This window comes from Phodopus roborovskii, unplaced genomic scaffold (assembly GCF_943737965.1).
Source record: "Phodopus roborovskii unplaced genomic scaffold, PHOROB, whole genome shotgun sequence".
NCBI lineage: Eukaryota > Metazoa > Chordata > Mammalia > Rodentia > Cricetidae > Phodopus > Phodopus roborovskii.
Window position 1 is genome coordinate 1,183,366 of NW_026126625.1, and position 15,962 is coordinate 1,199,327.

At 43.2% G+C, this 15,962-nt stretch overlaps 1 protein-coding gene across 1 annotated transcript in view; it reads right to left on the bottom strand.

The window, feature by feature from the left end:
- The window catches only part of Sv2b (synaptic vesicle glycoprotein 2B), a 64,893-nt gene that overhangs the window by 4,673 nt on the left and 44,258 nt on the right, over positions 1-15,962 (bottom strand). Inside the window, exons 9-11 of the mRNA XM_051206569.1 lie at positions 6,407-6,540; positions 3,858-4,058; positions 488-647 (exon numbers count right to left, since the gene is read on the bottom strand). Coding sequence (XP_051062526.1) covers positions 488-647; positions 3,858-4,058; positions 6,407-6,540 — 495 coding nt within the window. The remainder of the gene's footprint in view (positions 1-487; positions 648-3,857; positions 4,059-6,406; positions 6,541-15,962) is intronic.

Genomic DNA, 15,962 nt, shown 5'->3' on the forward strand with positions numbered 1-15,962 from the left:
AATTTGCAGTCCCTTCATGAAGAGAAACACCTACTGGGTAATAGCCTTCACCCTCTGCTTTTAAAGAAAAAGTAAACCCTGGCAGTCCTGGACCACTCTGCCTCCACCCACCTTTTCTTCCTTCCTATCAAGTCCCATCCCATGCTTTTCCAAATCTTCACCTTTTCTCCTTAGTTCCCATTGGCAGGTCTGTGCTCAGCTACCAAGAGGACTGCACAATACTACACAAGGCTTTATCCACTCTTCACTCTTACCCCTCTCCTCAGACACTTTACTCTTGTCCTTTGGATCTTGTCCCTCACTCAATCTTATCAAGCCCAGCCTGTCCAGGTCCAGGCCTCTGTCACCATTTTGGAGAGAAAACCAACTGCCAAGGAGACATGGACTCCAGGAAGATCAAGGCCATGTGTGGTGCAAGATTAGACAGGAAGCAGGCATCTGGCCAAAGAACCACCAGTCCTAGGAGGAAATCCAGAGAAGAACCAACCTTTGATTGGTGGGATACAGCTCCACTGTGATCACATCCAGAGCATTCCAGGCTGCAATGCTGGTCCCACAGAACAGGCATTGCCAGCCGATCATTGCAGACTCACTGTTGCCAAAAAACAGGAAGAAACAGCAGACTGCCGAGATGAGCATGGAGCCACCTGTGGAGACAAGATAAGAAACCTGTGAAGCCTGTGTCCTAGAGTCTGTTCCCACAAGATCTACCCACCTCCCATCATCATAGGCTCGGCTGAGGTAACATGTTGCTTGAGTTATTAGGGTCCATCTTCTACTTGGAAAGAGTTCAAATGAAAAGAACAAACTCATGCATATTTTAAATTAGAAATACACATAAAAAGTAAAAATAAATACACATAGAAATGTAAATATTGACATAGGCATATGGAAAGAGTAGTTGTATGTTTATATATGACCCAAATTTAAGGTATTAAAATTTAACATTTTTAAGAAATTAAAATAAAATATTAAGAACCCATACTCATGTAGCCTACATTCCAATGTGAACACATCTGTGGGTGGCCTACAAAGTGGGTTCCAATAAGTAAGTGGGTGAGCCCTTCCCTGCCCTGCCCCCCAGCATCAGGAAAGTGGGGCAGAGCATCTGCCTTGCTAGGAATCCAAATGCTTACCTGACTCTAACAAGAAATTACTTCCTGATGGGACCTCACCCTGGAATCACACCAGGACCCTGGGACTTGGAGGGAGCCTGGCTAAAAAGCTAGGGAATGATAATTGTCAGCTGCAAGCAGACACTTCATGTTGTTTCTAACAGCCAGGGGAGGTGAGTGGAGGAAGGAGGCCCAGCATCTATGGGCCACAAGAGTCCTGAGAACAATTCACTCTAAACACATATTCTCAGACTGGAGAGATGGCTCAGAGGTTAAGAGCACTGGCTGCTCTTCCAGAGGTCCTGAGTTTAATTCTCAAAAAGAGAGAGAAAACTAAACAAAACCAAAAAACCAAACACAAACACATAGTCTCCTCAGCGGGACCAGTGTGAGGCTTAGCTAATAAATTCTGATAAATAAAACACCATTGTGGAATCAAGCAACAGTCAAGGAGAGTTTCCTTGACTCTGTGTTAACTGTTCCTACCTTAGAGCCTCAGGGACCAGTGTACTTTCACGCCCATAACCCTGCCTCCTCATCTAACTAAGAGGTCTGAGTTCAGATTCAAGCTTCACCACTTCCAATCTGTGTGACTCTGAGTAGATCATTTACCCTTTCTGCTGTGTCTCATTTTCCCATCTGTAAAATGTTAATAAAGAATACCTACCCCACGGGGTTATAATATGGTGAGGGTTCAAATGCATTAATGTTTACGAGATGCTTGGAACAGAGCCTGGTGGATAATAAGCACCCCGGCATTAGTTAAATGAAATCTCTAGCTTGTGTCTGCCTCTATCTATTTATCATTTGCTCTTTAAACATGAGGATATTGACGGTTTCAATTACTGTTATATTCCCATTGCTTCCTTGCAGCCTGGCACAGAGCAAGGACTGTATAAACAAATGTTTATTAAATGATTGAGCAACAGCCTCATTAAGAGAACTTCTACACTGTCCTTAATAAGAAGTGACTCCAACCAGACAAGAGCCCCAAGGAGTGAGCAGGACAAGGCTGAAGCAGCTACAGCAGCCAGGCTGCTCTGAGGGTCTCAGAAAACACTGCTTCAAAGAAGTTCCCTGCATCCTATTGTACAGGGTGGAAGGGAAGTTCACCGAGCGCTTGAGAGACTGGTGCGGTGCTCCTTATGAAATGAGAGTGCTGTATCTGGTCCATGGACCCAGGCCTTTCTGTAAAGGTGAGGGGTGCAGAGGGTGAGCAGTCATGGCCTGAGCATGCTAGCACCAGGGTATTCTCTCTCTCTTCCTATCTCTCTCTCTCACTCTCTCTCTCTCTCACACACACATACACACACAATTTCTCTCCTCTGTCTTTCTGTCTATATTTATCTATCTCTATCTATATCTCTCCCCTCTGTTTCTCTCTGTCTCTCTCTCTCTCTCTCTCTCTCTCTCTCTGTGTGTGTGTGTGTGTGTGTGTGTGTGTGTGTGTGTGTGTGTGTGTGTCCTTGAAGAGACTCCTGAACTGAAGGGCACTTCCCCTAACAAAGGCGACTCATTCTGTGGTACCCATAAGATGACTTTCCATCTTTCCCCTGAGATGAAGAAGCCCAACCACAGGCACATTTTGTGGTTCACCATTTTGAATATTCATCTCCTATTTATAATAATAATATCCAATACAACCCAAACACCCAGAAAGTTTTCTTCCCATGAAGATTTGATCTACTTTCTCCTCATCAACAAAATGACAATGTGATTGATTTTGTTTTGACATTGGAAAGTTTGGTATTAATTTTCCTGATTAACAGCATCCTGGGGGCAGATCCTTAATGGCTTTTTTTATTAATATACCTCTACTTCGCTAGCTCTGGTCTTAGCTCACATTTAGTACACAGACTTCTTGGCCCTCAATGTACACATTTTACTTTTATTGATCCCTCAGCGTTGTGTTTTGGTACCAAGTGGCGCACATCCTGGTGAAAGAAACAAGGCAGATGTGAATAGAAATGCCACTCCAAAAGTACATTATAAGATGTTTGGGCTAGTTTATGTTCAACCCTCACAAAATCCTCCCAGCTGTTACACCTCATATTATAGGCAGCCAAAACCTAAAGTCAAATGGCCATGTGTGCAAGGATTTCAACATGAGTCTGTTCAACAAAGCCTAAACTATTTTCATGTAATTTAAAATTGTTTTTATTCTTTACCTATTCACCTATTCTTTCACAATTTCATACACACATAATAGAATTTGATTATATCCCTGTTATATCTCTTATACCCTCTCATTTCTACTATCAACAGAAAGTTATTATTAAATAAGAAAAGTAACATGGAGCTGGATGCCTTTAATCCCAGCACTTGGGAGGCAGAGGCAGGCAGATCTCTGTGAGTTCGAGGCCAACCAGGTCTACAAATCTACACAGAGAAATCTGCCCCCTCAAAAAAACAACAACAACAACAATAATAATAATAATAATGTTTACCTTGACTCATTAAACTATCTTTAAAGAACATTAAATATCTTTCCTATAATAACTTTATGAAGCAGGTGTGGTAGATATGTTTGATAATTGTTTATGGGAATACTAATAGAACACCCTAGAAACGATGCAGAAACCCTCCCTTCAAATCCTTTCTATAAAACCCTAGGATTCTGTGAATATGCCTCCTTGGTTTTACAGCAGCAGATCCAGCCTTACCTCGTGCAATATTTCTTTAAAAGAAGGAAGCAAACCACTGTGGCCAGCAGACCCAAATGCTCCACCACAAGCAACTCACCAATCATCTTGAGTCTTCCGATTCTATCCATGAGCAGGGCAGAAATTATGTTCCCAGGCAGGACAGAGAGGCTGCCGAGAAAGCTGACAAGGTAAATCAGAAAATCGTTGTCCTCCTCGAAGTCCATGTGGCAGCCCTCCTTCTGCTCCAGAAAGGTGGAGTTGATAAATCGACAGTCAATGAACTTGTGCTTGTACAGGTCTGGGGAGAGAAAGAAGCCTTGATTCATGAGAGTGGCAGGAAGCTGGGGCAAGAAAGGCAGAGACAGAGATGTCCTCTTTAGGGACAACCTGTGACCTCAAAGTCAAGGTGATGTTTGGCCAAACATGTCATGTTCAAATTCCTGCAATAAAGAGAGATAGTTTACATGTGTATGTTTGTGAGGTATGTGCGTGAGTGTGTGTGTGTTTACATATGTATGTGTCCACAAGAATATAAGACATGTTGGACATCTTGCACAGCATCTCTCCACTTTATCTATTCAGGTGGGGTCCTTCACTGAAAGTGGAGTTCACTTATTCCAGATTCTTGAGCTAGCCAGCTCGCTCTGAGAATCCTGTCTCTGCCCCTCCAGTGCTGGGGTTACAGACATCAGCCACACCTGCTTAGGCTTTACATGGATTCTGAGGATGTTAACTCCAGTCCTGGTAAGCACATTATCCAGGATCATTTTCCCTGCACTGGAGTATCCTGTCTGTCCCAATCAGGTGACACTCAGGGTCATAGAGAAGCTGGAACAGTTCTCTGAAGTAATCCAGCTTACAGAGTAGAATTTAAGAACTGAGGTTAGGACCTGGCAAAATAGATTAGTAAAGTGCTGTCTTCGAAAGGATGAACACACACACACACACACACACACACACACACACACACACACACAGTTCACACACAAGAATTAGGGCCAGCCTAAACTGTCTGCAGCAGAGCCCTGGCAGTAGCTTATTCAAAACCCTAAACTTTCTCAAAAGTAAAAACCACTTGCTGTGAAAACAACTCCCATGTTTTCTGACACTGTGAAAGACCAACTTTTCTAGTAGGAACAATGCTAAGTAGGGAAATCTGGGTCTGATGGCTGACCCTAACATGAATGTCTACCTATAAAAACAAAGGTGTACAGGAGCCAGGGAGATGGCTCAAGTGGTAACGTGCTTGTCATGAAAGCCTAAGGACCTGAGTTCCAATCCCTAGACCCTGGTTTAAAAAAAAAAAAGCCAAGTATAGAAGCCTGTGCAAGCCTGGGGAAGTAGCACAGGGCACTCTCCAGGGCTTGTTGACCAGGAAGTCTAGGTGAATCTGTGAGTTCCAGGGTCAGTGAATGACCCTGTCTCAAAAAATAAGGTGAAGAAGTGATTGAAAAAGACATTCAGTGCCAACCTCCAGCTTCCATATGCTCATACACACACATACACACACACACACACACACACACACACACACACACACACACACACACACACACACCTGACTGTGGCCTTTCCTTCTCCCAACTATGATATTTCCCTACTACAAATGCTAAGGGGGAAAAAAGGCCTGTGTTGAGTATGCAAATGAAATGAAATGAAGACTCATCATTGAAACTTGAAAGAATAGAAGGGTAGGGCAGTTTTTAATAACAAATAGAACTTCTGGAATTAGTTATTTTGTTAAGGAAAAGCTAGGAAGAAATTCAGGAAGGTATGTCCAGTAACAGATTAATAGTCACCGGAAAATGTTAGAGACCAGATATTGAACATGCTGAAACTGAGAGCATGAGAGAGAAGAGGTTGTGTGAGTGTCTGTTGACATTGATGCTAAGGAGGAAGCATGAATATGAACATGAAGCCAACAGTCTGGGCAGAGTGCAGCTGTTTGGGCCAGGTATTTGAGAAATGGCTTCCAACTCCTTCTCCTTGCTAGCTGTGTCCTTGATCAGTTGCTAAAATCAGAATACACGTCTCCACAGGAACCCCATAAGGAAACACTCTCCTAATACACAATGAGTTCCCACGTGTGCCAGCCACATGGGCGAGGCCCTACACTGGTTATGGTGAACACAGCAGAAGTAGCAAGGGTGTTGGAGTGTTAGAAATCTGTGATATGCTTTTTAAATCATGAAACAGTGAAATTCTAAAATGCTCTTATGTACCAAATCTGAACAGAGATAACATTCCCTTTTGAGCTATTATCACGAAAACAGTTTTTGATTGTGCAGGTTTTAAATTATGTAAGGCCTCCAGGAAGGAATCCAGCATCCTGGATGCTGGTTTTATGAATGTCATACTGTATTTTTGAATAGCATCAGTCTCGTTCAGATGAGGACACTCAGCCAGAAGTTTTGTTTCAATTTACATGTGAAAAACAATGAGATATAGATTAAACAAATGCCAGACCATCCAATGGACCTTACCTAATGAATGCCCTCCCTGGGTGTAGAGACCATTTCTTCCCCCACTAAGGCTGGCATTAATAGCTGTGAATCCCTTCACCCCTGCTCCAGCCCTGACCAAGGGCTTTGACTCCTAAACCCCAGGCCACCTTTTTGTGCTCCTCCCAACCGTCCATCTTCTTACCTGTGTTGTAGAAGGTGGTTGACTCAATGGTACAGTTCTTGAAATATGTATCTGTGGATGTTACATCTTCAAAATAGCATTTGTCAAAGAATGTGTCCTCGAAGAGGACATGTTTAAAATACATCTTTACAAACCTGTGGGAAAGACAGTATCCCTGAGTGAAGCATCCCAGGAAAAGAACACTTGTGATCAAAGAGGAAAACACAGAAGGTCAAAAGCAAGAATGCCATAGCAAAGGTACTAAAACATTGTTTCAAGCCAAACTACTGCCCCATTTCTCAACTGCTTTTCTATTATTGACAATAGGTTATGGGGCCATGGAGGACAACATCTGGTCCAGGTGTACATGGAGGACCCTGCACCAATGACATGGCTCCCAAATTCAGATCCATGGACCCTCCCATCAGAATGACAGAAATGGGAAAAGCATGAAATGGAGATTTAACCAATGTCTCATTTTCCCATGAGCCTTGAATCCATGCAGATCCCCAGGATAATCCTACATGTGGATGGATGGGCACTGTCCTCCACAATGATAGCACAGTGTAATCAGTGTAGTTTCTTTGGGGGACATTTTCACAGAATTTAAACTTTACATCTCCTTTGACCTAGGAATTATCTTACATGTATTTGCTCATATATTGAAGGAGACACATTCACTGGTCTTTGATAGTAACATTGCTTATGGTAGAAATGGACTACTACATATCTTTACCTACAGGTATATATTTGTGCATACATGGGAGTTAGACCACAGACAGCTACTATGCAGTGTAATACTCTATGACCATTACAATAAATAAGGCAGATCTATATGTATTAATAAGGAACCATGTTCAAGACATGTCAAGTGAGCAAAGTGTGATGGTTCACTCTTGTAGTCACAGTACTTTGGAGACTGAAGCAGAAGAATTGCTTTGAATTTGAAGCCAGCTTGAACTATTTAATGAGTTTCCAGACAGTCTGAGATACAAGCAAGCCTCTGAGATACAAGGAAGGAAAGTGGGGGAGAAGAAGAAATGGACATATTAAGTGAAAAAAACTAATCAAGATGCAATATAGGGCTGACAATGTGGTACATGTTTTCAAATATATCTTCAGAGTTATGTCACCCAAAAGAAAAGAAACAAAAAACAGCAGTCATGAGGCCTGGAATCTTATAATAAGGTTAGGAACTGGATCAACTTTTCACTTTGGACCAAGAGTATAAGGTTTTGTTTGTTTGTTTGTTGTTTGTTTTCACTTAGTGGGCAAGGCATCTAGGTAGTAATGAGGTACAGCCACATTGGGAGGCCTAGTGATTCAGCCCCAACACCCATGTTATAGCTAGAAAGGAAGTCCTTTCCATGATTGTTAATCTCATCCTTTGTAACTTGGTCAGATGTTTGGGCTGGAGCTTTTGGATAAGTCCTTGTTAGTGATCAACTACAAGCCACTTACATTTGTATGTTCAATCTTTAGCCAACCCTCTCTGAGCAAGATACTAAAAATCATGGGTACTGTATCCTATGAGCAGAGAGAAAAGCCGTGTTCCCCACCCCTCAATCTAAGTTGGGGGTCAGGGGGAAGAAATGATTCTTCAAGAGAAGTAGATCACTGCCATAGAGTGGGATCACAGAGACAGAGAAACACAGGATGCTAATTGCCATTGCTCCTCTTCAGCACACCAAGATGATGCACTTCCTGACAACATGCAATGGCCAGTGTTCTACTGTGGCCTGCTCAGAGCCTAACCTAGAGAAATAAATCATTAGCTTCCTCAAAGGGAGCACCTTCCCCAAAAGAAGGTTTAGGCCAGTGCTTCCCACTGTCATAGCCTCTGAGCACTTCATCAGAATAAAACAGGGAAACTATTATTAAAAATTCAGTTTCCATTGCTGGACATGGTGAACACCTGTAACCCTAGCACTGGGGTTCTGAGGCAAGAGGATCAAGAGTTCAAGGATAACCTAGGATATATAGTAAGATCTCTCTCTCTCTCTCTCTCTCTCTCTCTCTCTCTCTCTCTCTGTGTGTGTGTGTGTGTGTGTGTGAGATATATATATATATATATATATATATATATATATATATATATATATTTCTCAGGAAGGGAAAATAGTTATAGTTAAGATCTTCTGAGTAAACTGGGAGGGGACTAGAAGGGAGGGATGGGAACATAAGAAATCAAGAAGACTGAGTTGGGTGAGGGACGGAGGGGAGAGCAATGAAAGAGATATCTTGATAGAGAGAGACGTTATGGGGTTAGGGAGAAACCTGTTGCTAGAGAAATTCTCACAAGCATGACCCCTGCTAAGACTACTATCAATAGTGAAGAGGGTATCTAAGCAGGCCTTCCCCTTTAATTGGATTATTGACTGCCCTAACTGTCATCATAGAACCTTCATACAGTAGCTGATGGAAGCAGAAGCAGTGGCCCACAGCCAAGCATTGGGCTGAGCTCCTAGAGTTCAGTTGAAGAGAGGGAGGAGGGGTCATACAAACACCTCATGCCAACAGGCATGGAAGTAAACTCAGAGAGGTGAGAATGAAAACTCAGTTCAGACTGATTTCATCAACTGGGATCAAGACCTTGGGGAGTCTGATTCCAGGTGGTTTATTCTCAACAAATTTAAACATGGAAGAATTTGGGAAAGGTTTCCTGATGTAATAGAAGTCCGGTGCAAAAGGAGAAATAATTAAATCAAAACTTAATCCAGGGTATAAGAAACTTCTTCCAAGAAGATGGGTTCTAGAGATAGGCTACCTGTACTAACAATCTAAGGGCCTAGGGAAGGGTCTGTCCTGGTCTCAGTCATACAGATGGCATAGAGATCATTTGGCCTATTAGCCACCTCTGGTCCTGGTTGTGAGAGCCTGAGGAAGCCTCTGGCTGTACAGACAGTGTAAGGGTCATTTTAGACCATTATGTTGCTCTGGTCCTGGTTATAGGAGCTTGGAGCTCTGGCTATATGGATAATGTAACAGTCATTTAGACTATTGGGCATCTCTAGTCCTGGTTGTGGGAGCCTAATATGATCTAGCCGAACAGATGACAGGGCTTTATTAGTCACTGCCAATTTTCAGTTTTCTGAATGGAAGAATAGGTTTTACATCTTCCCCATTGGAAAGACAATCTTACATGCTAACATTCCTGGAGATCTGTGGACACAAGGACCTTCATGCTGTGATCCCAGCAACATTAAATCATTTTCCTTAGGCACAAATTTGAATGGACATTTGAACTCAAGCTTACAGAAGCTGAATTTTTCGGTCTCTATAGAAAAACTAAGTGGAACATGGTAGCTAACTCCTGTCAAAGCAGCACTTAGGAGGCTGAGTTAGGAGAATAGCTGCCAGTTAGAGGGCAGCCTTAGCAACAGAGTGAGGCCTGTCAGAGGAAAAAAAGATGAGGATGGTGACACTTGCCTATGACCCCAGGATCCCAGCATTTGGGAGGCAAAGGAAAATCAGGACTTCAAGTCACCCTCAGCTAGGAATCTGTGGCCAGCCTGGTCTATTGGAGACTCTGCCACAGAAGGAAAGTGGGGGAGTAGGAGAAGGGAGGGGAAGAGAGGAACAGAAAACTAACTGGGACACTCTTATTACAGGACAATGTCTGTGGTTTCAAATATTGCACACCAGATGTGTTTATGTGGGACAGCTATTCCTGTCTCTGCCTTCCTTAAGATAGCCTTCTCTTTAACACAATAATAGGCAGGTGATGTGGCCTTCAGAGGTATTTTAATATTCTTCCAAAGGTGGGTAAGAAAGCCGGGCCATAAATCAAAAATGAGTCTGATGCAGGCAGACCTTAAAATGTATCTCCAAGTGGGTTATAAAAAGCCAAACTTATAAAGAAAAAGATAAAAGGAGAAAGAACCAACACATATTTTATGAGTCTTTCTTTACATAAATCATCTCTCCCAATACCTAACTTACACACTGAGCCATCCCAAGATTCCTCATTCAGGAAAATTCAGAGGCCAAAAGCAATGTGACCAAAAGCAGGTGTCATCAGGATCTGCCTTCAAGCCCTGTGCTTGGGAGACTGAAGTGGGTTCAGAGACAGTCTGGGCATACATCAAGATCCTGCCTCTTATGAGATGCCACTAGTAATGCCAAGTGTGGAACAAAACTATTATGACAACTCTGCTGAGCCTACGCGGCTACATGGCTCCAATGGATAGTTCCAACTCTGTTGTCAAATGAGATGTCCTAGCTAAGACCAGTGGGTCCCAGACAAAACAAAAAAATATAGATATGTGAAGTATGGTCGGCAGAGATGAAAGGGAGGTAAGAATAATCAGGATGCATTTTATACTATCTGAAGTTGTCAAAGGACAAACAATACACTTTAAATTTTAGAAAAGAATCATTATGTAGTCTCCTTTAGACTCAGTGCTTTGTCTACCAGGTTATCTACAGGACACCGGACTTGTACCAGTGTAGTCCTCATGGTTGTGGTTTGATGGTGTCACCATCAAGAAGATGGCTCTAAAGAAAAGGTTGACGGTTAAAATGGAGTGTGATCATTACCAAGACAGAGTCTATAGTACCCAGTCACCACCCAGGCTCAGGAAATACTGCAGTGGAGGGGGGCAGAAATAACGTAAGGGCTTGAGGGTAAGGAGGAGTGCTGTGAAATGCTGGCTAAGGATCATGGCAGGGCTGTTTCTCCCACGAACTGGCAGCAGCTGTGATTGCCTGAGCAAGAGCAAGCCAGTCAACATGCCGGCAGAGATGGGAGAGGGCTCTTGAGGCTCTATTGCAGCTAAGGAGCTAGTGGGAATTGATGGCTGCTGGGGGAGTCATTTGTCTCCAGGAGTACACCCACTTGTAGGTTGTCCACGCTGTGGTGGGTGGCCCCACACCCATGTGCCTATAGACAGCACTAACTGAACTTAGTGATCAAAAGAGAAGGGGGTGGGGAGATGAAGGTGACGGGAGGAAGTGTTAGGGGGATCCCAGGAGCGAGTATTAGGGAAATTATGGTTGGATATGACCAAGATTTGGCGTATATTTGTAAAATTTGTCAAAGGATGAATCAAAATTAAAAAAAGGAAAAGAATGCATTTTACAGACTCATTAGGATCCTTGTCACAACAAGCAGAAGGAATTGCTGAAATTATACATAACTCAAGAGAAATTACCAGCATAGAAACACAAAGATAAAAGGAATGGAGGACAGAAAAGAACATGTAAATGCTGTGAGGAAATACCAGTCTAATATAGGTACAGTTCAAAATTCAAGACGAAAAGGGGAGAGAATTTACCAGAAGAAATACTTAAAGAGATGATGGTGGATAATTCTAAAGGAATAAGAAGACAAAACGGTATGTTTTGTACGGAACTTGGGAAGTCCACAGAGGAAGTACGGAGGAAGCACAGGGAAGAGAAGGATGCCTCCTAAACACAAACATAAATAATACAAGGGCAGGTGTGGGGGTAGGGAAGAGCAGAGTGATGAAAGAGATATCTTGATGGGGGGTCCATCTGGGGGATAGGGAGAACCCTGGTGCCAGGAATCCACAAAGATGATCCCAGCTAAGACTTCTAGCAATAGGGATCTTCTCTTCACTGTGAACTGGCTTTCTCCTGTAATCAGATTAATCACCACCCTAATTGTCATCAGAGAGCCTTTATCCAGTAACTGATAGAAGCAGATGCAGAGATCCACAGCTAAGCACTGGGCCAGGCTCTAGGGGTCCTGTTGAACATGGGGAGGAAGGATTATACGAGCCAGAGTGTGTCAAGATCATGATGGGGAACTCACAGAGACAGCTGACATGAGCTAGTGGGAGCTCATGGACTCTGGACTGGTAGCTAGGAAGCCTGCATGGGACCGATCTAGGCCCTCTGGCTGTGGGTGACAGTTGTGGGGCTCTTAGCAGTGGGATCAGGACCACTTCCTGGCACTTGAGCTGGCTTTTGGAACCTATTCCCCATGCTGGGATGCCTCACCCAGCACCTCTCTTGATGGAGAGGAGGAGCTTGGTCCTGCCTCAACTTGATGTGCCATGCTTTGTTGACATCCATGGATGGCCTGCCCCTTTCAGAATGAAGGAGAAGTGGATGGGAGGGTAGAGGGGGAGGTAGGAGAGGGAACAGGAGGGAAGGAGAGAGGGGAAACTGTGCATATGTAAAATAAATGAAAAAAACTTAGTGCAAAAAGACTACTTTTCCAGCAGTACTGTAATAGTAGAACAATACAATTGCCCAGCAAAAGGAGAACAGAATAATACATCATAGAATATACATGTAATGAGCTGCAAATTGAAGTAGATGAGTTAAGCTATGCTAACCATCACCATAGCTGCACAAGGCATGCCAAGAGTGAGCACACAAATAGTCACAGACAAGGAAGAGACCCACAGAACCCAGCTCTGCCCAGGGGAGCTGTTGGCAGTTGATGACTGTTGTGGAATATTAGTTGAAGATGTGTTACATTTGTTTATGCTGTGGAATATTTGTTTTAATGGTGCAAAGATGTGCTGCATTCTTTTATGTTGCATCTGTTTAACTCTGAAGCTGTATTACTTTGCCTGCCTGAAACACCTGATGGTTCTAATAAAGAGCTGAACAGCTGCTAAATAGTAAAAGGCAGGAGCAAGGGTAGACAGGGCTGGCAGGCAGAGAGAGCAAATAGAAGAGTAGAAAGAGGATCAAGAAGAGGAGGAAGACACTGGGGACACCGGCCCAGCCACACAGCCAGACATGGAGTAAGAAGTAAAGAAAAGATATACAGAAGTAGGAAAAGGTAAAAGCCCAGAGGCAAAAAGGTAGATGGACTAATTTAAGTTAAGAAAAGTTGGCTAGAAACAAGCCAAGCTAAGGCTGGGCATCCATAAGCAAGGATAAGTCTCCAAGTATTTATTTGGGACCTGGGTGGTGGATCCCCAAAAGAGAAAAGACTAAAAACGACCAAGTAGAGATGACTGTGGGTGACAGGAAGACATTGCCCTGAGTGGTGTGGCCACTGAGTCATCACACTTCCATGGATAGCTTTGCACCTATGTCTGGGTTAAATCCAGTGAGGTAAGAGGATGGCAGATGAATGATCCTATCTTATACGTAAGTGAAATTGTCACAGAATAAGTGATTTTTTTAAAAGATATGGGTCCAAAAAAAGTTGTATAACAATTAGCACGTACAATGCTAGGGATGGTTAGTGCACAGTTGAAATCCTAGTGGGAAGTGAGAGCAGGAGAATCAGGTACTCAGACATCTCCAGCTATATGGCATGTTTGAGGCCAGCCTGGGCTACATAAGGCACTGTCTGAAAAAGCCAACAATCACAGCAATTAATATAGACACATATCATATAGTGTATCTACCCAAAACTCGACACATATAAATGCCAATTGTGTGATGCTTATAGATATAGAAATACATGGAGAAAACAAAACCATGCATGAGTATAGGACACCAACTTCTGGCAATGGTGAGCATTTCCTCTGGAGAGACACAGGAATAGTGCCAACTATTTAACCCAAGGATCCGAGGGTACAGCTCTATGGAAAAGCACAGGCTTAACATATGAGGGGCTGGGGTCAACCCTAAGTGGCTTCCTGTCACCAGAAGGAAGCAAGGTTAATAAACTGAGCATGTAAAACCTAAGCTAATGACCTAGAAGCTACGGATTTATAAATCTGAGTGTCCCAAACAGTGTTGTTTGTATTAATCTCTAGTTTCTCAAAGTACAGACTACCCCACAATAAAAAAGGAAACAAGGCAGTAATTATTCAAAGGTGATAGGACTACAGAACCAATAGCGAGGTATACAATCAATAGGATTCCTATGTATTTACAATAACGTGTACAAGCCTTTTATTGGGAGAAATCAATCTTATTTTCAGTACCCAACCAAAATACACAGTGTCCAGAAAGTCTTTCAAGAAAACTACACAGGACCCACAAACAGCTAGAGACTGTACTGTGAAATCTTACCACATCATCTGATACGAGGTCCACACCTGAACTGTATCCTTCAAATGAGAACTGTGAGTACATTCCAACATGTGCCTGGGCTCACCACCTAACTGTTGGCCTTTGTAAGGGACTTTACTGTATTGAAATTAGCCACACTGCGTGTGATTTATGTGCTCCAAATAAGGCCCTGGCAGCTTGGTGACCTTTTGTGTGATGCCTGCAATCCACCTCTGCTCATTGCATGGCTTTGCCTACTCCCTCTGCTCTCCCTACTTCCTGCCATACTCTCTGTCTCATTTACAGGTAAATCTCACAGGCCTCATTTTCACTCGGAGCTACTCACAGCTGACCTTTAATGAAAGCCCTGTTGACTTTGGATGACTGTAATAAGAAAGCCTGTCTCCTCCTCGATGGCAAATCACCTGCGTGAATAGTAATGCATTCCCACTGCTGTGTTCAGAGAACAGCATCAACTTCCCTTCTGCTGTGAGGAAAGATGGGGGTCAGAATATTCATTCCAGGGCACTGACCTATCACAGACAGGAGTCAGGCAGCCCTCCCTGGTGCCCTCCCCCCCAAGCCTGCCTCTCTCACAAGCCAATGCTGCCAAATCACTTCGGCCTAGCAGGAGGCACATTAATTAGTCAGCTACTTAGCTAACACTTATTCAGATGGGAGCTGGCCTTGCTCTTAACTACTAATAAGGCCAACCTGGCCTGGCATTTTGGCTAAGAGTGTAAAATATGGACTTAACCTTTGCCTTTCTTGGACTTTGAAAAGCTCACAAACTCTGAGGTAAACTGCATGTTGGAACTCATGCGCCATGGCCCATAAGATGCACCAGGAGGCAATGGGTGATCCCTTGGGTGGGGCCCAAACTAATCTGTGCATTTTCATTTCTTCTTGAGGCGAAGCAGATAGATTTCTCAGCAGGATAAGGGTTAGCTTTCAGTAGGACCTACAGTACATGGAGGAAGTGTGGGGCCATGTTTACACAGAAGTCATTTCCTCTGTGTGTTTTAATCATTAAAATAAATCACAGTCATCTAAATTTTAAAGTAGCCATGTGTGCATGATGTCACAGGAGGGAATATGCCACAGAAGTTAGTTGCTGAGAACAGCTTGGGGCTTTGAAGAAAAAGGCACTGTTACATCCTGACCAGCAGAGGGCAACATGACACAGGCCAAGAAGCTTGGTGTTCTTTGAAATCAGTCCATGAAGACAAATAAAATACACTTAGAGCTGAATAGGCTTCAGAGGGGAAATTATGTACTCCAGTGATAATTTATGTACTCCAATGATTGTGATGGTGCCAATGTTGAATTAAAATGATTAATATGGAGTTTATGGCATTGACAGTGATGTGTCTAAGCCAAGGCATATCCAGCAATTCCACACAATTCTACAGACATTCACATACAACTTGACTCAGTGACCTTGCTAGATACAGTTCCAGAAGGCAAACTTCAAAGGGCCCATACTCACCTTGAAGAACAATATGGCTGGAGCAGGCTTATCTAATGCCCCACCTGTGTCTACCACTTCACCTCCAGAGGGCAGCCTCAGAGAGGCAAACCAGTGGCCTAAACTATCTATTTCATTTGTCCAAGTACTACAGAGACAAATCAAATGGACTGAGGAAGC